General features: G+C 39.7%; 1 protein-coding gene across 1 annotated transcript; it reads right to left on the bottom strand.

Moving 5' to 3' along the window:
• Positions 1-27,543, bottom strand: LOC136447750 (sushi, von Willebrand factor type A, EGF and pentraxin domain-containing protein 1-like). The gene is made up of 32 exons (XM_066446792.1): positions 27,399-27,543; positions 24,749-25,029; positions 23,957-24,138; positions 22,970-23,143; positions 22,159-22,407; positions 21,066-21,236; positions 19,816-19,992; positions 18,829-18,999; positions 17,645-17,815; positions 16,732-16,902; positions 15,578-15,748; positions 14,947-15,099; positions 14,104-14,274; positions 13,207-13,377; positions 12,287-12,457; positions 11,580-11,750; positions 10,883-11,053; positions 9,727-9,897; positions 8,994-9,170; positions 8,391-8,558; positions 7,497-7,673; positions 6,886-7,056; positions 6,358-6,490; positions 5,796-5,917; positions 5,251-5,384; positions 4,522-4,700; positions 3,683-3,837; positions 3,025-3,186; positions 2,561-2,680; positions 1,695-1,808; positions 507-620; positions 1-151 (listed from the first exon to the last, which is right to left on the bottom strand). The coding sequence occupies exons 2-32, from the start codon at positions 25,027-25,029 to the stop codon at positions 57-59; spliced, it is 5,118 nt and encodes a 1,705-aa protein (XP_066302889.1). The 5' UTR covers positions 27,399-27,543; the 3' UTR covers positions 1-56.
• Positions 27,544-27,645: the final 102 nt, after the last annotated feature.

Below are 27,645 nucleotides of genomic sequence, written 5' to 3'. Positions count from 1 at the left end.
TACAGATTAAAGATAATGTTGTCAGTGTCTTTTGTTCGTCCAAGCTCTCCATGATTCTACTCGCTCAAACATGTATAAAACCCCTTTGTGTTGACACAGTGCTGGTCCGACCCACAGTTGTTCAAAGTTGCGTTCTGGCATTCATTGATGTCTGCATGAAATAAAATAAAAGTATTGTAATTAATATGCTTGAGGTAATACGTTAAACGCATGAAGGTTTTTTCTATTTAATTTAATCGAGTAAGGAAAGTTGTGTAAAATGCCTTTCCCAAGGCAGGAATACAAGGAATCAAACACCTGACCACTAGATCTCGTGGCCGTAAGCCTAACCGTTTAGCCATTTGAAGACACAATATCTTTAGGCATTTGCTTCCAAAAGAGGTCTAAAAACTCGAATCTAAGGTTATGAAAATGTGTGAGCTATGGATGATAGAGAGGTGGATGTATTGGACATCCTTGGAACCAGTGCGACAAGGTTATGACGATAATGATTACTTAATACGTACCGAGACAGTCTTCTCCGTGAAAACCAGGATGACAAGTGCAGTAATAGCTCCCTTCGGTATTGGTACAGTCTGACGTTTCTGGACAGAATCCGGCATAGCGGCATTCATTGATGTCTAGATTTAATTTAAAAAATACAAATACATTCATTTCTTAAATCAATAAGAGACGAGAAGAAGGTCAACTTGTGTACCACATTAGTTTTAGAAACAATGTTATTTATTACTAGAAGCCTTGTCACTTTATGTACGACTTTTGTTTTTGCCTGTATAAAGCCTGATAGGGCATTAATGTACAATTTCATAGAGGCTATACTTAATCAATCACTTCCGTGATACGATACCGCGCTGTGTTAATTGCTCGATTTTAGTATCGGTGACTACTGATTTATAAAGTTTGAATTGTTACAATAATTTGTGTGATAGCTCTGAGATTAGATTTCGTCTGAAGACTATCGTGTCACGATAGTGACGAGTTGAAAAGCTTGTGGATAAAATCTTATTTTGATGAATATGATGTCATACATGATATATACACGTCTATACAAAGTTTTTGTCTTCATCGATGTTTTCAAAGATCACGTTTGCATTGTTTACAGTGCGACCAGAATAGTGCATCATCATTTAAATGCGTTTTTAATTCACCGTGTTTCTGACGATGGAGGTGTTAACCTGCTCACTGAAATTTATACAGATTTTTTGCCGGACGCATGCAGGGACATTATTGATTTGAGTCTGCCCGCGGAGGGCACGCGGGAAATATATGCTAATTGCGTAATATGATCCGACACGTTAGTCTGCCCGCGGAGGGCACGCGGGAAATATATGCTAATTGCGTAATATGATCCGACACGTTAGTCTGCCCGCGTAGGGCACGCGGAAAATATATGCTAATTGGGTAATAAGATTCGACACGTTACTAGCACGAGGTGCTGTACGGTGTGCCCGGTTCACTTCCTGTCTGAACATAGCCGGAATAATACCTTCTTCAGGACGACCGTTACCTTACTCATGAACGTAAAGTTTCCCTCCCACCCCGTCCCCCGGAGAAACGACGCGACGAGTGTCAAGCTTAGTCAAGCTTAGACTGTCCGCTACAAAGCAACGTTCGATGGATGGCCATGTTTGTGATGTAAATATTCATGGTGAAAAGACGTCGTTTGATAAATGAAAGACAAATAAAGAGCTCACCGATGCAGCTTGGTTCCTCATACCCCGGCAGGCACTGACAGGAGTAGGCAGTTCCAGGTCTGTTGATACATCTGGCGCCAGGACAGACATCTGGTTGTTCACACTCATCTATGTCTAAACAGTACCATAACAAGTGCGTTATAAACACTAAACAACACAACGCTTTGCTTGGTATATCATCTAATTTTAGAACTAGTGGAGTTGCATGTGACAAATATTATTTCTGATACCCGTGAATAGTTTCATCTGGTTGTAGAATCTATAATACCTTGCAAAAGTATACAACCTTGTTTTTCTTCTCTACAGACGTTTTGACAACCTGCCTGCTCTTCGCCACAAAGCGGCAAGGACAAGTAAACGTAGTAAAGTTAACGTTCGAAAACGCATTATTGTTAGAACAATAACGTCACAGTAGAACAGGTTTATTCTACACTGATGAAGACAGCAGCAACGTAATCAAAACGTACGCGTCTGTAGAGAATGTAAATAAGGTTGTGCATCTAAGAAAACTAGGCTGAAGTTATTTGTGATGCTTTTGAACTACGTGAACTAATTAGTAGATATCGTTGGCTTATGCGAACTAAAATGCAAATATTTTGTTGAAGTTTGTTCATTGCAAAAACTGTCATGCCGGAGTTTATCTCTGAAAAATTGTGTAATCCAAGTATAGTAAATATGTGACAGACGTTATCGTGAACTTTTGTTTTGGATATAAATTGTGGTTAGATAGCAGTAAACAACAACAGCAACACTCTAGCATCGAATTATCTACAAACCTTCTCACGGAAAATATGTTTTTATAACGCTGAAATTGGCTTAATCGTGATGCCTCGAACATCTGAGGAAAGTAGTTGTTGAGTACCTACCAATGCAGGTCTCGTTTTCAGCGCTAACTCCGTACATTTCATAACCAGGCAGGCAGCTACAAGCATATCCATCCGGGGTCATCTCACAGGGGTGGATCCCGCAGTCACAATCATCATACACTGCAAGGGTGGAGCTCATTTAGTATAGCAAGACTTAAACCTCTCAGAACTGCATCATAGAAAGTGAAATGAACGACATGGCAACACGAAAATCATGAACTTACAAAAAAAGTGTTGCCAAGAAAACTGAAGAAGTTTGATGACTATATCGTAAGCCGTTTAGGCGCTTTGCGACCACCGTCTTTAAAAGTGTTTCGCGGAAAAGACCTACTTTTTACGCGGCTGATAAGGAAACTTCACTGGCACTTTGAAAGTTGCGCACAGATTAATTGCAACTAAACGAGTGATTGAGAGAGAACGATATTGAAGACTTATACTGAATATTCTGTGTCTTTCCTACACACCTTTGCATTCGGTTACGTTTTTAGCACCAGACTTGGCCGTTGTTGTACCATTGGGACAAGACTTGCACTCTGTCTGCCCGAACTCGTCCTGGTAAGTGGCATACGAGCATGCGCGGCAGGTCTGCTCAAACACATCGTGGTAAGTACCGGAACCGCAGGGAACTGTGATAAATTGTATGACACAATGTTACTTAAGATTGAAAAACGTAAGGCGCTGCATAAGATAGGTAAACGCTGCAATGTAAGTTGAGGCGGTTATTTACATCGATCAGCAAACACATATTTCTGCAATAAGTCTAAAGACATTTCCTCCTCAATTTGAGCCGAGACGGGGGTCGACACCGACTGTTGAGCACATTTTACCCGTTGGTGACGTCACTTTGAGTCAACTCGAGAAAAATCAGAGGACTGATCAAAACCACGCTAATAATCGCTTTATGTTGTGTATGAAAATAGCGTGTAAAGTCTTTATAATGTCTATTAACGTTACGGATTAACTTTTATACCTGATATCTAAACTTTGAGATACAGTTAAAGATACATGCAGAGCAATTTGGCTAAACTGCATTCTATGGACATATGTAGCCAATGATATTTTTCAGATATCACAATTCAACTGACATCTAATATATATCGTTGAAAAGAAACGATACGGTACCACATTCAATTCCTTCCTTTATTTCGCCGTTCATACATCCAAGGCTCGGTGATGAAATATGTAATCCGCCGGGTACGATGGACATATGACTTCCAGCGATGGGAAAATTCAAGCTATGTGAAACCACCATTGTCTCAAGTGTCGAGGCCACTTGTCTAGGAAGAAGAGTTAAGGGTATTAGTGAAAGTGATAACTTAAAAGTAAGAGCAATCTGAATCCTGTTGATCTCCATGAAGACCTAATCTAGCATGCATGTCAGGTTAGCGAAAACATCCTTGATTTGAACAACCAACCCCGGAGTGCAGAGGTAGGGCTGCTAGCCACTGGACTACTTCGCTTTGATTCCTTTCGCTGTTTAAAAGGGATTTTTTTTGCTACTTCGGTTTTTTGACAGACAAGGACGACGTGGGACTGCACTCAAGTTTTTATAACCTATATTTACAGTGCAACGTACAGATAACAACATACCCATTTCTTTTGTACACCTGGGCGAAGTGAGGAAAGTCGTGTAAAGTGCCTTTCCCAAGGGCACAACGTCGGTGGCGCAAGGGGGATTTGAACTCGGGACCTCTTGGTTCTGGGCCGAACACTCCGCCGTTACGCCACACGACGCCACTGGGAAAAAGGGAATTTCACATCTCGTCTAAAGTATTTCACAATATTTAATCCAGAACCACCTTCCTGAGGAGGTAGGGGTGAGGTCTGAAGAACAAGACCAACTAATGGCGGACAGTGACACTTGGAGGGAGAGAGCAGCCTTAGTCCGGGCAAGCCGCCCTATATGATGATGATGAATCCAGAACCTGTGGACAGAAGAATATTATTATGTTTTGATTTACCCGAGTTCGCCTGCCAGGCGTACCCATTCCATCTGAATGGTGTTGGTGGGGGTCACCAGGTTTGGGTCGGCGTAGGCAAGAAGCTGGATGGACACCTGGTACTGGACACTGGTGCTCTTTTGTTTCAGCAGTGGTCCCACTCTGGCAGTTGGTGAAACATCCACGCTTATTTGACCAATCTGTAGAAGGTGAAAGATAATATTAAACATTTAGAAGAAAAAAAGGTGCTTTGACAAACACCGTTAGTTTGTGCTCGCTCTCATACTAGTACGCCACCCACGTCGGTTACACGTTGTAGAATAAAGTTAAAGGCAGAGCAGGCATAAACTAACCGGGATGGTAGCAAAGCTATGTCTTGATAGCACTATAGCATGAGCCAATGCATTTCAAGAATCGCTTTCTTCATCAAGACCTGATTTCCCGCTATCTCTGATTCATTCAACGAAGTATCCAATCAATCTAGTAAACTAAGCGGTGACAAAAACATATCCTCATTGCCATTTGAAGACAGACTTCGCAGTGGCGACAATTTATCCTACTGTGGAGACAACGTGCAATCTCAAATCCTCGACAGCCTCAAATTCCTTGCAGTAGAATTTACATATAGAATATGCTAGTCATAGGACTGAATGAGTGAGTGAGTAAGTGAGTAAGTGAGTGACTGAGTCAGTCAGTCAGTCAGCCAGTCAGTCAGTCAGTCAGTCAGTCAGTCAGAATCTACATATTAACTTTTCTTCTCGTACTTGGCATTGTTTTGTGCAGCAGCTGCTTCATCTCATCCTCTATAACAGCCATGTCCAGCGGTGCATGAGCAGTGATGACCAGGCCTCCGATGGTGATTGCGGCAAAAGGGTCCAAAGGAGCTGATAGAGTTGTACAATTAGGTATTTTCAAGACATACAGGAAAAAAATGTATATATTGTTTTTTTTGACATGACCTCTATGTTTAATGTGGTAACTTGACAGAGCTGTATCATTCACATCTAATTTATTTTATCTAATTCCGCACAAATCGTACATAAGCCAACGCCCCCGTATTCCGATTTTTACAACGGGTAAATCTAAAATTAACACAGTTTCACAACATAATATATACAATTTACATCAAAACCAAACCAACACAGGACATCACTGGGTTGTCATTTTCAACCATTATTATTATGGAGTCTTAATTCCACAATTTATTCACAATAAAAAAATACCGAGAAATGGTTAAAATGCCTAAACTGTATTATCAACCTTTATTCATCTACAGGCTTGTAGTAACATATCACGATGGTTACCTGAACACTCTCCCACATCAACACTGAACAGGACCTGCTGCCCGCCGGCATGGTGGACTCGGACCATCCACAGCCACGACGTTTCCACACTGCATTCGTACATCTTGTCATTTCTGAAAAATAAAATCATTATACGTCGATGAAGCTAAGATGCACAGGTAGAGCTTTGCATATACTCTAAGCCTATTATAGCTACATGGTCTCTTATTTGCCGAGATAACAAGAACAGGAGAGATTCGGATAGAAGGCTATGCAAAATTAATCAAGCAACTTGAAATGTTTTTTAAGATTACTGATGAAAGAAAGTGGATGCTATTTGAAACGTCGTCTAGCACTTAAGAAATAAACAAGTTGTTTGATTCATCTCCATTATGTATTTATTGGTGATTGTGTTTAGTGATGACCTGAATTTGAACGCAATGAAAATGGATATCACACTAAGGAAGCATAAAACTTAAAGAAGACAGAGACGGACACACAGAATTGAACGACATAAGGATAAGAAGACTGAGAGTAATTTTGAAAATGAAAAAAAGTCAAGTAAATTGTTGACCTGTTGTACACGTTGGGTGCGTTGCAGTGCATCTGACAGTATTCGACAGGCGCGGTGCCGTGGGGATTTTCAAAGCAGATCTTGGAGCCGGCTGACGGCACAGCTAAGGTAGTTCTGTCACACAAACTGTTGGCTGCAGAATAAAAGTTCAGAATATCACATGTGATCAGATGAGGAATTTTGTTTAACATCATAACGTCAAAACAACACGAAGATTGCTCAATGGGCTGCGGGATTGTAGCTCGTATTTCCTCCTCATCGTAATAAACATCATCACCATCGTCATTCTTTTGAGAGATTCACCAGCTTACTTGTTGTCAAACATTAGAAACAAACCGATAATATATTTCAATTAAAACAAATTGAAATGATTTTAGGTTCTAATGTACTTAAGTAATAGGTCAAATGAATTATCAACCAACAACACCGAAATTTCCTCTGAATCATTTACAAGCAATGCTTTGATTCAAAAGTTTATTCTTATATGTTTTATGATCTGATGAAAAATAAAGAATTCGATCGTCTTACGTTCACAATATGGTGCTTTTCCCCAGTACCCTAAGTCGTCACACACGACCGTGGCATTGCCCTTCAGAATAAAGCCAGGAGTGCAGGTGTATGTAGTCACGTCACCGTAACAGAGGCCTGTGGAATTACCCACTCCATCTCGAATGGTGCCTGGGGCTCCACAGCATACTCCTGAAACGGTGAGATTATGTCATTTTTATACCACATTGGTTAACATAATTTTCGAGCCACGTTCTTATGATTATACTATTTCAAAATTTCATCCCGTTGCGAGTCGAAAACAAAATTGCGATGTTTATGTAACAGTCATTATAGTATACGTTGATATTATTCGTATGGTTTTCTTTCCCTTTAGGTTTGAAAGTGTGCTGTAAAAATATTTTGCTGTTGAAGTTGAGAAAACATGCTTCTTGAGTAACAATAAGACTGTATTCGTAGAGCTAGCCAGAACAGAGTTTGATGTACAGGATCATTGCTTTAACGCAACATTTACGTTAAGCGTGAATAAATTCGTTCTAAACCAGCATACCAAGTCTGCCTCTTTATTGCAACAGTTGGCGACGATGTAAAAGTAAATCAATATACTTATAAAGATATCCAGAGTACCATACTTTCACAAGATGGCAGCTGGCCCGCCCATAACCCAGTGTTGTTGCAGATGGCGAGGTTAGACCCCTCTAGATAGAAACCCTGTTCACATCTGAAGTCTGCCACACCGCCGTGACAGTTGTCGGGCAGGAAACTTACGGAACCATTCGGGATACTAATCGTGCTGGCACAGCAGATTCCTGAAGTAGAACAAAATGGATTGCATAGAACACAGTATAATTAGTCGCTTTTACAATAATGATAGATTTAATGAAAATTAATGCACGAGGCCTAATTTTGAACACTTTGATGTGAAAATAATGATATAAATGAAAAAAGAAGGACATTTCAGGATATCTATGTGTTGATTTAATGTGTCCTCCTTTTTCCCACCTGAACTGAACCGAACAAAAGACCAAAGAAGAAACTGCTTTCTCTTACTAACAAAAAAAGGGCTATATATCTATTCTCCAATAGAAGACCTTAATTATTTCTTTTCTGGTTGAAATAAGAGATAACGCCTGTTGGAAAAGGCCAGTGTACCATAGCTACCGTTACATCTACTGGTGATTAAGGATTGCTATCTAGATGAAAGGCTGCGTTAAAGTGTCTGCTAATTCCTAGTAGAGGAGAGCCAGGAAGGAACGGGAAGTCAACACCATACAGAGCACGGCCCTAATCCAATGTGAACACTGCGACCGGAGGTTCAGTGCCAAAATTGGACTTAACTTTACATAAGGACTCATGCGACACATACAACACAGCCAAATGATGGATGACAGCGGTCCTCGTCAAAAGTGATGGACCACACTAATTGCTAGTACAAATTAATGCCGTGTGGTGAGTATCCAGCTCCTCAGCTATCATAAGTAACGTCGTATGTCTGTAAAGATTTCAAACGTTAAAAACTGACTCACTCTCGCATACAGGAAGAGATGAGCTCCACTGTGCTGACTCTGTGCACCTCAAACTCGTGGCGCCCAGCAGACGGTACCCAACATCACACATGAACGCCACCGTGTCGTCGTAACAATGCGTTCCCGCGTAGTCACCGTTCTGAATAGCAGGGCGATCACAGCATTTCTCTGCACAGAATTGTAAAAAAGACAAAGAGTGTTCATCTACCGATCTCTCTATCTGAAAAGAAATTCAAAGATTTCAACATTGCTTTCCTTTTTATCAGTTCTCCGTTACCTTACAGATGTAATATATATATATATAACTAGTTTTGTTCCTCGTTGCCCTATGCTAGTTATTTAACATTTAGGTCTTTTCGACCAGCTTTGTCTCGACTTTACTATAGGCATATGCATACCTTAAGACATTCATGATGTCCTAATTGCTCTAAAATATTTTGAAAAATTTATACATGTCGTAAAGTATATATGGCAATCGTAATAACTTTTCTTAAATTTTTGCAGCTTCTTTTGAATCTTGGGAGGATGTCTAAGTTATAAAGGTAACATTGTTTGACATGGCACCTGTTAAAAGACTAAAAAAAAATCATCAGGAGTACGTACTCTGACATTGTGCCGGGGTTCCGCTCCATTGACCGGTGGCTTGACACACCCTGGTCCCGCTACCCTGGATGTCGTACCCGGGGTCACAGCTGAAGGTCACCGCCTCCCCGAACGTGAAGACCCCGGTGCCGGCGAGGGAGCCGTGTGCGGGCGGTATCAGCACACTGCACTGCTTCTCTGAATAACACAGTTAACTGGTTGTAGAGTTTTATATATGCATTGAAAGCTACCCCCACCTCATGGACTGGAACAGTTTCAAGAATGCCGTGATTTATATATTTTCAAACGCTTAAAACAAGTATCTAGTTTGATATGTAAACAGAACAAAGAGACTCCCGCCTCAATTTTGCAAATGCATAACAATGAGTAGGTTTTAATTGTTCTATGCTGTTCTACATATAAATTTACTAATCTACCTTTTACTGGTAGTGTAACCATGTATATATTTTGGTTTAATGCTATCGTAAAACCTTCGTAAAGGGCACGTGACTTAGGTCATCCTAGGCCCGCGGGGTCTTTTTTCTGCATTTCTTTCTTTCTTTCTTTATGAAACTTCGGAATGTAAAAAATGGCGGGGAATGTAAAACAGATGATAATATCAAATTGCATATACCAGCCGTCTCCTAAACAATAGGATAAACAATAAAATAAAAATGCACAACTAACAATAGGATAAAATTTTATTATCATGTTGACTACTTTCGTTAGTGTACAGCAAGATGACAGTTCTTACTGGTACAACTGGGCTGTGTTCCACTCCACTGTTGGTTGGCCTCACAGATTCTGATAGGTGTTCCCACAAGGTCAAACCCAGAGTCACAAGAGTAGAACACTTGTTCACCGTAAAAGTTTCCGCCGGTAATGCTGCCATTTGTTGGGGCCTGCAGGAGCAAGCACTGTTTTTCTGGCAGACAAAAACGCGGAAAGTGTTATATGAGATTAGTCTGAAGAGTTTACACCAGAATGTTATTCAATGAACATCATAAAATGTTTGGAAATTCAGTAGACAATATTTCAATTTCTTTGCTATGGATATCATTGTGTCAAGTCACAATATGATCACCATAAACCGGGAACCGTTGTCGATAACATACTTAGTTTCCTGGTAAAAATCTAGTAGTAGTAGTAGTAGTAGTAGTGGTAGTAGTAATAGTAGTAGTAGTAGTTGTAGTAGTAGTAGTAGTAGTAGTAGTAGTAGTAGAAGAAGTAGTTGTAGTAGTAGTAGCAGTAGTAGTGGTATTAGTAGTAGTAGTAGTAGTAGTAGTAGTAGTAGAAGTAGTAGTACGTGCACAGGCCAGACCTGGCCCCATGCTTAGGGTTATACCGCCCTTTTTACGGGGGCTAATAATCAATAGATAAATATTTTAGTTCCCGATTTTTAAATGTTTTTTATTGGAGTTTTGCAACTGTTACGTTTAACCTTCTCGAATAACCAGGCTGGTAACAAGACACAATTGTACTGAACAGTGCAAACTGCATACCGGACAAATTTTGTTTGGTCCATTCACACCGTTAATGACTCCTACCCTTTTCGATAACTTGTGGTGTTTTTTTTTTTTTTTTTTTTTTGTTGCGTGCTCTTAGGTTTGGAGATCGTCAAACACGGGACCTCCATCTAATTACTACAAAGATACGTCCCTAACTGAAGCTAGGTACTCATTTTTACATAGAGAGTGAAGTGGTTTTCCAAAGAGCACAACGTCAACGGGGCATATCGGGAGATAAGACCTCTGGGACCTTGGCCCAAAGATGCCAGCACGCCACTGCGACGCCACATCGCATGGTAAAGTAGGCCATCGGTTCTTTTTACATGTTAAACGTGTTTTCTTGCTAAGTCCTTGCAATTCTTCTCTTAGACAAAGAAATGACATTGATATGTTCATTCTTACTATTGCATGTTGGCTGCATGCCTCCCCACTGTCCGTCCGCCTGACACGTTCTTATGGAGCTCCCCATTAGCGCGTACCCAGGGTCGCATGAATAGGCCGCCGTGTCGCCGTTATAGATGCCGCCATTGGCTGATCCGTGGGCAGGGACTGTCAGCTGTGGGCACTGCTTTCCTGAATCACATAAAAGTAAAATTAATAAATACATAAGTCTAAATAAATAAAATCTGCGAATGTATGCAAGGAGAGTAATGGTGACGCCTGGTAGAGCCATCCGAAGTACATGGATAATAGGCTTTCTATTTCAAGAAGTAGATAGTAGTGGATCATCAAAAGCTACTGTTTTCTTTGACAAAGTCTTTTGTTTCTTTACATAAATCAATTATCTTTTTTTTTGTGAAGTTATGGTAAAATCAGTCCCTATGTCACGTATAAAGGAATAATAGATCAAACTTTGACTATTTTTGTTGATTGTAGTTACCCTAAATTAATGATTATGTCTGTAAATACTAAAATATTATACATCCAGATCACACAATTCACAACATGTACTTTTATGTCAACTCTTGGTAAGAATCATTATTTTCGTAACCATACTACTTAGTAACTATACTACTTAGTTGCACTACTTAGTGCCATACGTGATAAAAAGGGTACATTCATTTTGCCTCCAATATCCAATACATAAAAGAAAACTCACGTTCACAATACGGCTGTGTTCCGGACCATTGTTGGCTACTTTGACAGGTACGTTGCTGACTTCCGACCAGTTCATAACCGATGTTGCAGTCAAACACCACGATGTCGCCGTAGTGGTTGGTCCCGTTCACACCACCGTTGGGTGGAGGGTCGAACATCGGGCACTTCATTTCTTTAAAAAAAAGAGTAATTTTCAATACTATACATTGGCATAACTGCTTGCTATATGTCTATCCGTATATAGTCTTGGTGATATGTGAAAAAAATGCTTTAATTATGGTTAAATCATGAAGCTTTGTAGAGATGATTATGCAACATTAGAAACAATTCTAGGCTTGTAGTCATTAGAAACCTACATCTACATGGTAACTGTAGCAAGGCAATATTTTTGTTTCGCAACGTGTATCTTAGATTATTGCTAGTGTAGAAAAGTTTGTCTGAAGACGCCTCAACTTTTGGGCGCCTCAAATGACACAAAATTCGGTATGGTGGTACCCAAAACTAATATATTTAGACGTTCAAATTTTTCTTGACTACACTTCCCCTTAAATATTGCATTTTTTCAGATTTCTTAGAAAAAGGTTTATCTTTTTTTGCTTGTGCGTCATTAAAATATAGATTCTGCTCTAGATTTTCTATCATTTATTAGACCTGTCGATTTTGTCATGCATAGTCGGAGGTGAAGGTAATATGACTGTGTTTTCCTACTTTGACATATGGGCTCCGTGCCGCTCCACTGCTGATCTGCCTGACAAATTCTTGCCGTGATGCCCGTTAACTCGTACCCCTCACTGCAGGTATAGATCACGGTGTCACCATAGAATGTCTGACCAGTCACGTTACCATTCAGGGGAGGGGACAGATCGGGGCACTGCTTCCCTGCCAAAGAAAATATCAAGGAAATAAAAGTTGCTCATTCTTATTTTTTGCAGAAGAAGAGACTGAGTCAAAGAAGTCTTCTATTGAGAAATTCCATGTAATGTTATATGACAAAACTTATTACACTGAACTCGTAGGTCACACGACGTTATTTATTTGGAAGGTCTCAGAAAACATTTATCTTAATCTACAAACCACATGATTATGCTAAGAAGTACTATAAGATTCTCTATACTATAACATATATAATATATATACACTATAAGACTTATTGTTACAGGCTTCCTGTGCTTAACAGTGCTATAATATTTCCTACTTACTATTACAGGCCGCCTGTGTTGAGATGCATTGTACGATTTCTTACTTACTGTTACAGGCCACCAGTGTTTAGATGTATTGTACGATTTCTTACTCACTATTACAGGCCGCCTGTGTTGAAATGTATTGTAAGGTTTCTTACTCACTGTTACAGGCCGCCTGTGTTGAAACGTATTGTAAGGTGTCCTACTAACTGTTACAGGCTGCCTGTGTACATAAGTACAGTAAGATATCCGAATCACTGTAACAGGCCGCCTGTGTTCAGAACTATTGTAAGATTTCCTACCTACTGTTACAGGCCGACTGTGTTCAGAACTATTGTAAGATTTCCTACCTACTGTTACAGGCCGCCTGTGTTCAGAAGTATTGTAAGGTTTCCTACTTACTGTTGAATGCTGTCTATGTGTTCAAAAGTACGATTCGATACTTACTGTTACAGGCCGCCTGTGTCCCGGTCCAACTCCCATCAGCCTGACAGGTCCGTGACTGACTCCCAGTCAGCTCGTACCCGGTGTTACAGACGAACGTTGTGCGGTCACCAAATAGGTTGTTTCCACTTATCTGACCGTCTGATATGGCACTCAGGATAGGACACTGCAGCCCTGATAACATAAACAAGAATGGAAGACCCGTGAATAGAATTTTTCTGAATTTCTTCATAACCGTAGCCTCATCATGCGCTGTAACTGTTGATGTTCAATAGGTCTCAAGCCACACGGATTGTCAAAAATGAGGGCATAGACCTACATTTGTAGGAAAGATAAGCTGCTTATGGACAACGCTACTTTCAGAAAAGGGAGGGTGTCGGGCTGTATAAATCTGCAGCACCTGAAAATACTACCTGTTAATGGACCAACAGTTGCCAGATTTCCTTGGTACCTCTACATCTTAGACACATACTAAAATTCAATAAATCAATTCAAAGGCTCTTGATTCTTGAGTTATAGGTGTGAACACATATACGCGACCAAAAACAATACCCCAGGTGGACGTGAACCTCCTACCATGAGGTAACAAAACTTAGGTTTAGCACTTTTGCTTGTGAAAGTCCATTGTATCCAGGTTCAAGTCAAAACCATTTTAAAACTCACATGCCATATTCAAACTTATATGCATTTTGTTGTTGCAATTGTTGGTGAATGATGACGAAAAAGAATGAATGGATTGACACATATGCTTGCTTAGGATGGAAAGGCTATATTATGTAGATCTAGTAGCTTCACATATCACAAAAAGAGCACATACATGTAGTTAAAGAATATAACTAGTCAGAAATCCTTGCTCATCGAACGATAAAATGATGTAATTAAATGAGTTTAATAACATACGTTCACATGTAGGGCTTGTTCCGTTCCACTGTTGGTTAGCCTGGCAGGCCCTTGTAGAACTACCTCTCAGCCCGTACCCAGGACCACAGGTGATAGTAACCACATCACCGTACAAGTTGTTACCGGTTATATTTCCGTTAGCCGGTGGCAGCAACCTCGGGCACGCACGTCCTAAAAATCATATTATGAGTTTATGAATATACATTAAACATGTTATGCCCGTCACAGAGCAGTAAAGTCGTTCGGCCAGCTAATCTGCAAATAACATTTTGGAAGAAGCTCGCGGGTAACTAAACGTAGTCCAATGTAAATAGGGGTAGAAGTGCAGTTGAAAAATAAGCTCGACCACCTAGCAATTTCGAAATTAAGTGACCTTCTGGCTGTCAACAAATACGGCTGAAGCTCGTCCATTGTGTGACAGGGGTATTTCAGGAATTTGATGAAAAGGGCAAAGTTGAAATCGATTGCGTGCTCCGATTCTGTTTTTTTTAAAGGACGTAACATTCTGGAACTATTAAACATAAGATTCGAACAGAGAAACGTCAGCCAACCTGAAATTATATAATGTATCTTCATTTAGCTTTCCATAAAACATTGTTGGTATCTATCATGGAAGCTCATCTGTGTTGGTAGTAATCATAATGCAGTGCTTAGCTTTCTTCCAACACTGAAGTATTCACTGATCAAATTTTCAAGGACCACTGCCGTCTTCTTCGTCTTCATTATTGATCCTTAAGAAGGCGACAGTGGTCGTTGAAAATTTGATCCGTGAATACCTTAGTGTTAGAAGAAAGTTTAGCACTGTACTATAATTGATGCTATTTCAAAATATCATATGCATACTTGTCCTATCAGCCTCGCACGTCCTGATGACGACCGGCTCTGGTCCATCCATCTCGTACCCATCGTTACAGAAGAAGATGACGATGTCGCCATAACCGTTACCTCCCGTCTTGTAGCCGTTAGGAGGAGAATCCAACTCAGGACATTCATTTTCTGAAATATTTACATCAGATGATAAAGTTCAAAAACAAACTTGAATTTAAATTGATCTCCATTGACATACGATAATCTTCATTCTTACGAATCCGTCCTTTTGGCATGGCAATATGTTACGTTTGTCGCACACGTACCAGCTTCAACAAATATCATAAACAAAAGAAGGATGAGGGGCATTCAAAAATCTTTCCGACTCAGAAACAAAGGGAACAGCTCAGCTATGATATGAAAGTCAATGTGATCAGGCGACGCCACGTTGAATACTGGTAATGTTAGGTGAGGGATAGGAAAGCTAAAACCATGGACAATCGAACTACGACTTGCAGTGTTTGGGTCAACATTGAACTGCGAAAACTGTACATAAAATATTTTGACAAGAATATTCAACAAAAAAAAGAAAGACTTTACAACCATATTTAACACTAAAACTATTGTCCCCAAGAACACTATCCAAACAAATGGCTTTTGTACTTACCCACACAGATGGGCTGTTGTCCACTCCACTGACCGTCCTCCTGACATGTCCTGTTCCCGCTGCCCGTCAGGGTGTGGCCCGGCCAGCAGCTGAACTGTACACTCTCTCCGTACTCATGGCCGCCAACAACGAAACCGGCGGTCGGAGGGTTCAGCGTGTTGCACTCAACCTCTGCAGAGTCAAGCGAACAAGTTTTGTCAGGGTTGCATTGTCGAAGATGTGATGAATCTCAGGAAAGAGAAGCACCGGGAGGCCACAGCTGCGGTTCTAAGCTGTCAGAAAGAGGGACTTGAATTTTAGATATTGATACGGAGCACTGGGAGCATCTTGCAAGTGACCGTTCCTGGCGAAGATGCACACTGTACAGACAGCTAAAAAATCAGGAGAAGCCAGACTGATGCACAGCGCTGAAGAAAAGCGGATCCGAGCTTTGCAACAGTACTGATCGAGTCAGCTTACAGTTGTGATTTATGTGACAGAGACTGCCATTCTCGTAAAGGGCTGTTTAGCCATAGTCGATGCTGTAGAGCTGTTGTGAATAAGGATTTTACCACGGTCAATACTGCCCGATGGAGGCCATATCTATGATGGATCTCAATTTGATTGTTGCATTCTTCAACCAATGCCTTCAACAGTGTTTAAAGATGATATTATTCAAGGACAATCTTGATATGTGTTATCATGTATGTCGCAGAAAAAACGATACAAACCCTTAATCAATTCTACATGCAGAGGGTGATTTTGTTTATCTTATAGAATGTTGGGATGTTTTTTGGTAATAATGATTGTGATTGTTCTAACAGGTTGTATTGGAAATCTTGCTTTACGTTTCTTAAACTTTTTGAATACTTTGATGTTTTTGATTGAGGGCGATTGCCAAGGTGGTTATTGGAACAGCTGCTTCTTATGCTTCGGTCCCATTTCCAATCAGGGGCCCGGCCGGGCTGTTTGCGAAAACGAAAAATTGAAAAAAAAATCATATCAAGAAAATACACAATATATGGTTGGTAGTAATTTTTTTGCGTCTTATGTCTTTTGATGTCTTCTATATCATATCTTGGTTACCGCAAGCTGCCCGGCCGGGCCCCGGATCGGAAATGGGACCAAAGCATTACGTTGGCATACATTACCATTCCATTCAAAAGAAGACTTACTTAAGCAGTACGGCTGGTTGCCGCTCCACTGCTGGCTGTCCTGGCAGGTTCTTGTGGGCGTGCCTAACATGTCGTACCCGGTCTCACAGGAGTACGTCACCGTGTCACCGTAACTGTTGCCTCCGCTGACAGAGCCGTGGCCAGGGGCGTGAGCCGGCGGGCAGGTTTTCACTAGATAGTGAAAATGTTTTCCTTCAAATGGTTAATGTGGAGTAGCTATACATTACTATTCAAGGCTTATTAATTGAAAACTGACGACAGAGCATTAGCTGCATCTTTTGATGTAAAGTAGACTTGTAGGATTTTCCGCATGGTAGATTCTTCCTTTCTACCATGTTCACCATGTCTGATATTGCGTTCATTTTGCAATGATCTGAAGCTCATCGGTCGTTTGATTAAATAAACAACCTTGCTCCGTAAGAACCAACAGTCCCGAGTATTTCACAATCATTAGTTTAAGAGCACACTCCTGATATTATCCGTAGGATGCCGATTTTCAATACATCCCGTAACAATACAATGGCAATTTTAACGATAGAGTCTCAGGTTAGAGTTGGGTTGAATCAAGCTTAGTGGTAGAAGTAATTTTGCACCAAGTAGCTGACTAAATAAATTCTAAAATAATGTAAATTTCTTTACACTACCGAAATTCGGCTATTCCTAACATGACTGCTTGCATGTTTTTTCTAAGGTATTTGAACAATATAGCTATAAGCTTTACCCAAACCTGGAAAAGATTCTGAAACTATATATCTACTCTTTACTTATTATTAGCATAAACGACAGAGTAACGTAATCTCCAAGCAGATCCACACAGTGATTGGACCCTCTCTGGCTGACTGGACCTTCTCTGGCTAGCATATACGATTTTCGCGCCCTGTGTGGATCTGCTTGGAGATTAAGAGTGACGTACAGACACATGATGTCTCTATTCCGCTCCACGTCTTGGTCGCCATGCACGTTCGTGTAGGACTGCCCTCCAGCCGATACCCGACCTCGCAGCCGAAGGTAACGGTGTTCCCGTATTCGTTGCTTCCCGTAACGTCTCCGTTAGGTGGAGCTTGGGGGACCGGGCACTGGGAACCTAGGAATAAATCATTATACATTGTTAGAATACAGTCGATCAGGATTGAAAACGCCTCTTCCCTACTGATTACCAGATAAAAACATATATTAACAATGGAATCTCACATCTGTAACGTGTAATTCAGGCATAGTAAATTAATAAGAAGAATCGAAAGCCTTCTTAAAGACTAAGAAAATAACATCTATACGTGATTAAGTCAATCAATGATAAAGCCTGGCTTGTGATGTAATAAAACAGTAAAACAGCGACACATGTAATGATGCTACGCCGTTTATTTTTCATAAGGCAACTTATGGTTGATAACACATTTTTCATACTCTTGTAATTGATTTGCATACTTTATATCAATTGATATCTGCCCAGCTCATATATTGCAGAAGTATTAAATGCTATCAGTTGCCACAAAATGAATCATTATTTTCTCATTAGAGATCTTAACTTGCTTAATGTACATGTATGTGAATTGTTGCCCACTTGTTTCCAAATCAATAATTTTCAGTGCATCAAAATTAACCCATTCAAATTTGCATACTTTATATCAAATAATATCTGCCCAGGTCATATATGTCAGACGTATTGAATGCTATCAGTTACCACAAAAAGGAAACATTAGTTTCTCATTAGAGATCTTAACTTGCTTAATATATGTGAATTGTTCAGTGTATCAAAATTAACCCATTCATATGCAATTGACTGATAGCTGTTTTTTTGTTAGATTTCTTATTTAATCATGCAAAAGAAATTTCAATTTGGTCGCTCTCCATTTAAGTTTTCATCTACTACTGTTTACAGCGCATTATGTCTACTTGTGACAGTCTGTACATGGACATAGTTATAAATGTTGGTCATCCATTTGCAACTTCTTCGGTAAACATATTATCAAAGTTACCCCCCAAGTTCCCTGGATACATTATGATAGTAGATAGGGATTATTTTATCAAAGGATGATGAACAACATCATGTTAAGTGATAACAACAAAAGTAAGAAAGTTTTTTTTAGTTAAACTCACGGATACACGCTGGCACTGTGTCACTCCACGTTTGGTCGGCCTGACACGTCAGGGTACTGGTCCCTACAATCTCGTACCCGGTGGAACAGGTAAAGGAAACCGTCTCCTGGTACTCGTTTCCTCCGAATTTCATTCCGTTGGCTGGAGCGTTGAGTGGTGGACACTGTATCTCTGTGAACAGCAATATGACATCAACAACAATCTAATGCAAATAGTTTGTTTTATAGAGTGTATTAGGCTTCTAAGATGTTGTTTATTGTAAAGAAAGGAATTTGGGAAGGTTGACATCAAGTTTGATATACATTTGCATTTAACTATTGGTATCTAAGTCTCTAAACTAAACCTACATCACAAACTCTACAACTGCGAGAAGCATGTTCCATGGGATTTTTAACTGTGGGTAGGTTCATAATCATTACCAACCATCTTTCGTTTACAGCAATGTATGTGTTATAAATCAGTATGCGTATAAATATATGATTAAAACTATGTGAGCTAAATGTGCCGGGTAAGAAGCATTGACATTATATAAATTACTCTTTATATGTCTTTATTGGCCTTATATGTGTGCCTTTATGTACAATTTGATAACGTTTCTGGGACAAGAGGACGATTACTTACACACACAAAAAGGCTGTTATCCCATCCACTGCTGCGTGATACTTACTGACACAGAAAGTCTGATCCTTCTATTGTCGGGTGATACTCTTGACACAAAAATCTGTGATCCCGTTAACTGTGCGAATTACTTGCTGACACAGAAAGTCTGTGACCCAGTCCACTGTTTGACAACATTTACTGACTCGGAAAAGCTGTGACCAAGTCCACTATCGCTTTTTTTTATTGTCACAGAAAGGCTATCATACAGTCCACTGTTGGATTTACCTACTGACATGCACGGAAAGGTTAGAACCCCGTCCACTGTTGGCTGTTACCTACCGGTACAGATATGCTGTGATCCTCTCCACTATTAGGTAAATTACTTACTGACACAGAAAGGTTGAGATCCCGTCCACTGTTGGGTGGTTTGACATGACCGGGAGACGCTACCCTGCAGTTCGTACCCACTGTTGCAGGAGAAAGTCACCGTGTCACTGACGTCACATCCGCCTGATACAGCAATACTGCCAAAGGGAGGAGCCTCCAGACAAGCGCATTGTTTCACTGGAAATAAACAGTTTACATAGTTTCGTAAAGCTGAAATTGGAATTAAGAACCCAAAGCTTAATGTTTGGGTGCGATCTAGGTCTATCTGTAACCCTTTTCTGTCTTAGTAGGAGGCTACCATTATCAGATGATTAAACAAATACTTAATCGTCTTGATAGTATTCTTCGGCCTATCGCAAACAATGACTTTTAGATTGGCTTGACATAGTACTATTTCCAACAACCATTTCAAACACCCTGTGTCCGGGCTTATACAGAACAAGTTGTGCTTTTTTCATTGAGCAAACTTAAATGAGCAAATGCAGACAAGATGATGACACACTAAAGGTTAGTCAACTTATATCAGCGCCTGCTTCAAACAATACAATAATTGAACAAACAAGCAAACTAACTTACAAGTTACAAATATATATTAGTACATAAGCGGACAACCGAACGTGTACAATGGAAAAATCAATTGAAGTTCCTATTTAGCTTTCTTAGGCAGCAAATCCTGCACTTGATTTTGCATTTTTCTTCACCACAAACAGAATTAAGGACTTATCTCACTGTACCCGTGACACGTTGGCAGCGTTGTTGCGTCATAAACTGAATTTGTCTTAGCCTTGATTTTATAATGAGAATATAATGCAAAACGTAAGTATGACTACAAAGACAACAACAAAAAATCGTGTTTTTTTTTTATTGATAAAAATCGATGTCAAGGGGCTGGGTCACGGGGAGGTCACCAACGTGCCTCGGTTTAAGTGAGATAGGGGCTTTATGACTTGTAAGGTCTGTCTGACTGTTTTTCAGAATTCCATTCCTCTGGTACTGTTTTCCTAGTGAGTTTTACAAGATCAAGAATAACTTATTTTTCGATACAAAATTATGAATTTTTGTACCGTCAATCAAGGACAGTTCTTTATCCTTAGAAGCGAGAAGTGATTGAGACCACTTCTAAACTGTAAAATGGCAATTATTGGCAAATACGAATTATCACACTAAGACGATTTAAAATTCTGCCAAATCTCTTTTAACAACTTCAGACACTGTAGACATTCTAGTATGCACATATTGAACATACTCACGAACACAGTCAGGTTGAATGCCTGTCCACGTGCCATCTGCCAAACATGTGCGTGTGTGGCTTCCCCTGATTTCGTACCCAGCATCGCAAATGAAGGTCACGGTGTCCAGATAGGAGTTCCCGCCTGACGACGTGCCATGGTTTGGAGGGGCCAGTGGGGAGCACTGTGTAACTGCGTAGAATAGAGATGGATGCGCTTACTTATATGTACCAATTATGATCTTTTGCTTACTGCCGTGTGGTATACAGCAATATACTTTGTATTTCAAGTTCGGTCAGACTAAGTAACTAAAACGACAAACCGCAACAACAACACACAGTTTCACGTAAAAGTAACATCAGGAGTTGTGATCTTCAGTAATAGAACGTTTTTGTAACTTCCAAAGGTACCAAATCGTAACATTAGATGGGTATGAACGTGCTGACGTTCTCATTAACATAACTATTAAGAGGCATGCCTACGTTTCTGTTGACCATCTGCCAAATTTCTCCAAAAATCTGCCAAAGTGCAATAAGTGTTTTACCGAGCCATGCATCTAGATGTCACTGCTGCCGAGCGGGAAATGTTGTTCCAATCATGACTCGTCATTTGTTTCTCAAATCCACTCCCATGTTCATGATTAGTTTAAAACTACATGTAGACACTAGCTGCAGTGCAAAGTAGATCCAGTCACTATTGCATTGGGGAAAGTCACAGACAGACAACTCAAACATAGACAGGTAGGAAATGTTTTACTTAGAAGAAATTAAGTCTTCGATTTACGAAGCACCTCTTTCTTATTAGATGGCGATTACTCACCTACCGCACAGCGACCAAAATAATATTTGTGTGACCTTATATGTCATTAAAGGAATATAATATGTAGTATAAAATTTTGGTTTGAAAAAGCATTAAAGCACACAAAATGTACAAAAAAATCATCATACTTTATCTATTAGATTTGTTTCGCAATTTGTCAAATCTTTGTTTTTTCTGTTGTAGGAGCGCGGTCAGTCTTTAGTGAAAATGAATTGTCACCTGATAAGACATTTTGACCATCCGGGACGGACTCAGCATATCTGTTACAGGAATATATTTAATATAAGACAGGTACCTTTGCAGGAAGGCTCATCACTGCCCCACGTACTGTCTGCCTGGCACGTTAAGGCAAAAGATGTTGCGGCACGTGCGTCCTGAGCCGTTGAATTTCCAACCATGTACATGTGTTGTTGGTAGATGTCGCTCGCCCGCGTTTGGTCTATCTCGTGTCCGGGGTCACAAACAACGTGAAGTGTGTCCCCGTACAATGTTCCTCCATACAGAACGCCGTTGTCCACTGCACTCAATGTAGGGCAAGCGGCACCTGAAAAAAAATAACTTAAAAGTATGGACATTGCATGGTGAGTACATAACACTGAAGAAAAGATTAATCTAAAACCATGGAAAACTTTCCAAAATGGTATAATATATTTCTTGTTGACACAAACTTCAAAAAATGAAAAAGAATGAAAAAAAGAAATTCAGGCTATACTATAGATCCTGTTTTAGTTCAAACTTTATTGTAATTTCTTGCCCGTACGATAATTGCAAATACATTTAACTTGAAAATAACGGACAAACAGTGTAAACATAGAATTCTACAACTCTAGTTTAACTACTACTGACTAGTCTATTTTTCCATATATTATGAAAAAGAATCTGCTAGCTGTTACGTGGTTGTCTTGCTTTGAGGAAAGGCATTATACTGTCCCCATTGGTTTTGGGACTCGCAGCAGGAATATTATTGTCACCGTTGTGCCTGGTGTAGCTAATTGCGTGGGAGTCTAAAATGATTTTTTGTGTATTGAGAATAGAAACAGTCAAATTTCATCATACGCTTGGAACTAATGGTGAAAACGTTATTGTAAACGGACAAATATACTCACGTTCACAGTACGGAGTAGTTCCAGTCCAAATGCCGTTGTTGCAGGTCCGAACACGGCTCCCTTTCAGCACGTAGCCTGCTACACATATGTAAGTGACGGAGGTGCCCTGACTCATTGTAGATTGTGGAGACAAGGTCCCGTGTTGTGGAGAATCCAGTTGGGGACAGAACACAGCTGAAGCAAAAAAAAGTTTTACATTATTCATCGCCACTTCGCAAATTCAGCACAATGTCAATATAATTGACTGTTTTATGCACTTAAATTGAAATCGTATAAGTTGCATTTTGAATAATGTTCAATGACAAGTAACAACACAAAGATGTATAAATAAGTTTTTGCAGTAATGGAGAAGCAATTTATGTTCGGTATATTACGCGTTCTTGTGATAATAAGTAAGATCTCATGAATTTTGTACTGATTCCGTGACAAATAAATGTAGTCCTCCGAAAATAATTTCATCAGGTTGGTAGAACATATTTTACATTCAGGATATTTGGAGTTTCTTTTAACACAACCAGAAATCTCACCGAAACGTCAGCAGGTGAGATCCTTTGTTATGTTAAAAGAAACTCCAAATATCCTGAATTTAGTCTTGTTAAGAAGTGTCAAGTATTGCACAAAAAGTTGTGTTAAACTGAATTAACAATTTCATTTCACCAACTCCTTCTGTAAATGACAGCTAAGCGAATCTATTCTAACTCAAAATACCTTAAAATGATCAATTTTGCTCGGAACAATATGGGATCGATATGACATTAAAGAATTGGTGCTTAACATCTGTAAACGCTAAGACTATATACTTTCAGAAAGAAAGAATGAAAGGGAAGAAAGAAAAAATGAATTAATGAATTAATTGATGAATAATGAAATAAGAAATATATGTGAAAGAGTAAAAAACAATGAGAACTTAAGAAAACAAGGAAAAGCGAGACAGCAACGTTTTCAAGCCTGCAGTTTTCTACGTCATACAAAGGAATTAGTACAAACTGTTTTCGCAGCAGTTGTCCTTGAATCCTGGCGGGCATCTGCAGGCTGATCCAGTCCAGGTGCCGCCATTATAGCAGATCGGGTCTGGTCGGCACGTTGTATGTCTGAACGCTGATCCTTCACATGGCGCTCCGTCACAACGTGCGTGCTGTGATACCTCCCGCACTTCTAGCTGTTGGCCCCTGGGAGTAAATATTATACAGCACATTTCAATACTCTCCAGCTACGTATTATACATCGAAGAATCTAAAGGGGTTAACACAACTTGGTTTGGTACTTTTTCTCATCAGATGTCATCATCATTATGAAAAAGGACATACACAAGCCGCAGAGAAAAGAAAAAGCTAACATAGATTGCTCTAATAGCGAAATGAGACCGTGTATTGTAACTACACTGAATAAGCTGTATGAGTTATGAATTAAAAAGTCAATTGGATATAAAATTAAAGTGACCACTGCGACCTGAAAATACACATAGGGGTGGCGCCCATCTCCATCTCTATAGCCCTTGGGCCACACACATTTGTGCAAGTCACTAAAGCAAGGGGCTGATCCGCTGGTAGTGATGTGTGTGTTTAACTTCCATACTCTTTCCCAAATGCTGAGTGCTAAGCAGAGAAAGCAGTATGTACCATTTTTAAAGTCTTTGGTATGACCCGGCTGAGGTTCGAACTCACGACCTACCGTGTACAATGCGAACACTCTACCAACTAGGCCATTGCACCGGTTTTGTATTTAATTGGATATAAAGAGGAATGAATTGATTAAAAAAAAATGGCAAAACTGGCTTACATAGCCCCACAACGTGAACTGCAGTCGCCCTCTTTCTTGAATTGGCCCCATTGACAATTTACAGCTGTACAGCTTGGGTAATACCCCCCTCCACCACTGGTACGACGTCGAATCCCTATGCCCAATGTTCCACCGACAGTGTCCACCACGGTGTCGACGATTGAGCCCCATCCTTTGCCTCTTTTGCCTCTCTTTGTCATCCACCCTTTGCCTCGTTTAGCAGATAGTGTTGTCTGGTCGAGCAGGACGAGAGCCATCATGAACAGTACGAACAACTTCATCTGAAATGATAGATAGGAGTCCAGATATTTAGAAAGATACTGCAGATTCCCTATTAGGACTTTTAGTGGCTTTTTTTTTAAATACGTAGCTTAAAATTAAAACAACAAAACAATCTCATAAGAAGTTAAATGTGACCAATTACAAGAAGTTTTTTTCTACTCTCCAAGCAGAGGAGTGGGTCCAGCTGGTTTTAGACGTGTTTTTAGTCGTTTTTGTCGGGCTTTCTACTTTGTCATGTTTTTTTTGTTGTCATGTGGGTCACATGACAAAGAAGAAAGCCCAACAAAAATGAATGAAAACACGTCAAAAACCAGCCGGACCCAATCCTCTGATTTTAACATCTAAACATAACAAATATTCTGAAAAATCCTAGAAAATTTGCCCGTCATGGAACAGATTAATGTCCTTTAGGTCAGGAAATATCACACGTCGACGTCGAGCATTCTTTTGATAACCATGACAAATACACCATATTGTTTGCTAACCCGTTGCAAACACAAGGCAGTAACAGTAATGAATATAACTTACCTAAGTTGTTGAGTAAGTGTCATATTCGTAAAATAAAAGATATTTAAGATTTTTGTGTCCTTTTTATATCGGATAATTTTTTTTGCACAACAAATCCATAACTAGCCTGATCGAATCACATTTACAGTGGAGTTTGTGTTATACAGACTAACGCATGGCACATAATTAGAAATAACAACACCCCTAAATCTTATGCCTTTTGTCACCTCTAATTTTTACCCAGAGGTGAAGTTATGTTTTAATGATCAGTTTACTTAGTTTGATAATTTCTTATTGTATATGAAGACTGTTTAAGATAGTGTTATCTGCGTAGAAATGTGAAAAAATATAAAGCTGCCCTAGAGCTAGCGCCAGCTTTACGAATTTGATGTGGCCATGAACTCTTGATACGCTGTTGTCACAGAAAAGTTATGTGTCGTCAGCGAAGAAAGGCGGGCCGCGGGGGGCAGTCAATTAGATAAAAAACAGTTGCCACTGGTTGAACAAATATGTACATTAAAGATCGTATCTGATGAATGCCATTACAAGCGGCCCATAATAAACAATTAGGAAATGTGCCTATGGTGTCTTTTAACATTATCTCCTTGATCTGTTGATAATAGGCACTTTGATCCAACCGACCGTGATCAAAGCACTCGCAAATATTGACTAGTGCAAATAGTTCAAACCTTCTGTGCAGTTGGTAGTATATCTCAGCTAAAATGGAAATTATTTTTGTTCCTAACCAGATTTAATTGATTTTTTGGTTGTCTTGAACTTATTTCACTGCTCTCTCATCTTATTGACAATTTATCAACGTCATACTGTTATATCATTGGTAAGGCTTGGAATTTTTTTGTGACGTTGGAGAATGATTCTTTTATCAACGTTTGCTTTTATCTTTCCTCAGGGGGAGATTTCATTTTAATTATGGGTATGGTTATTGGTATCATTCCTTCCACTGACAGTAATATTTCAAACCATTTTGTGGTGCTTTTGTATCATTGTAATCTAACGTGCTCGGAGGGGTAGATAAGCATCAGCTACAACACGCTACATACATACTACTGGGTCTAAATGTAAGGAAATGACATTTGATCGCTAGCAAATAAACCTTGCAGGCTGTGGTCGACAACAAGTTTCACACCAGAATGTTTTGTTCATTTTCTTAAACAAACGCCCACGGCGTACATTAGTGTCCATGGATACAAGATAGTGTCAACTTAGTGGATGTGATAAAACAATGTGTTGGCTCAAAACCAGTTCCAGTTTGGCAGATATTTCAGGATACCACGGAATGTTGATTAAGATACTATTAGGCAAACATTCAGTTGGCGTGCTCAAAGCAAAAACAAAATAAAATCTACAGCAATCGACTGAAAGGTATAGAAGACATAGACAAATCGTTAGAAAATATACCTATTATCTGCTAAAGCTAAACTGGATAGAAATTTGATGCTCATTCAGACGCTCAGACTATTACCCAAATGTACAGTATCTGTTTATCTGTCATTCCCCCGATTCAATCTGTTGTTTTCCATTCACAGACGTTTAAAGATTTTTACCTTCAACTTAATTTCAGACATTCAACAAATTGGCACAAGGAAAACCTACTAGCAGACCTCATTTCTGCTATAAGGATATTTGGTTGTTAAATGTGATGATCATAATTTTAAATTATAAATGTCCGCCACACTTGGCTACAGTAACACACTGTACACGCTCAAAATACGCAGTATACTGTCGCAATTCTATATCAGCCAATGGCATAATGTAGATCCTTCAGACCTACCCATATCAAATCTAGTAGACTGTTGACAAAATAAGTCTTCTTTAGTAACTTAGCTTCTGGTAACCATACCTTTGCGTCTGGTATGTACAGACCAGATCATGGAGCCGTTTACACCTCTGACAGGATTTCACTGGGTGTGCACCCTTTGAGGACTTATCATGAATGTCTGGACAATAACAAGTAGCATGTTTTGCAGTGAACATCGACTCAAATTGCAACTACGGATCTGTGAAATATTAACAGCAAACAGGGGAGGGTCATTTTGGTCATGGGGGAAGGCTCAGGGTATGAAATAAAAACAAAACAAAATACAAAT

This window comes from Branchiostoma lanceolatum, chromosome 13 (genome assembly GCF_035083965.1).
Source record: "Branchiostoma lanceolatum isolate klBraLanc5 chromosome 13, klBraLanc5.hap2, whole genome shotgun sequence".
Lineage (NCBI taxonomy): Eukaryota > Metazoa > Chordata > Leptocardii > Amphioxiformes > Branchiostomatidae > Branchiostoma > Branchiostoma lanceolatum.
This window is presented reverse-complemented; position numbering and strand designations above follow the sequence as displayed.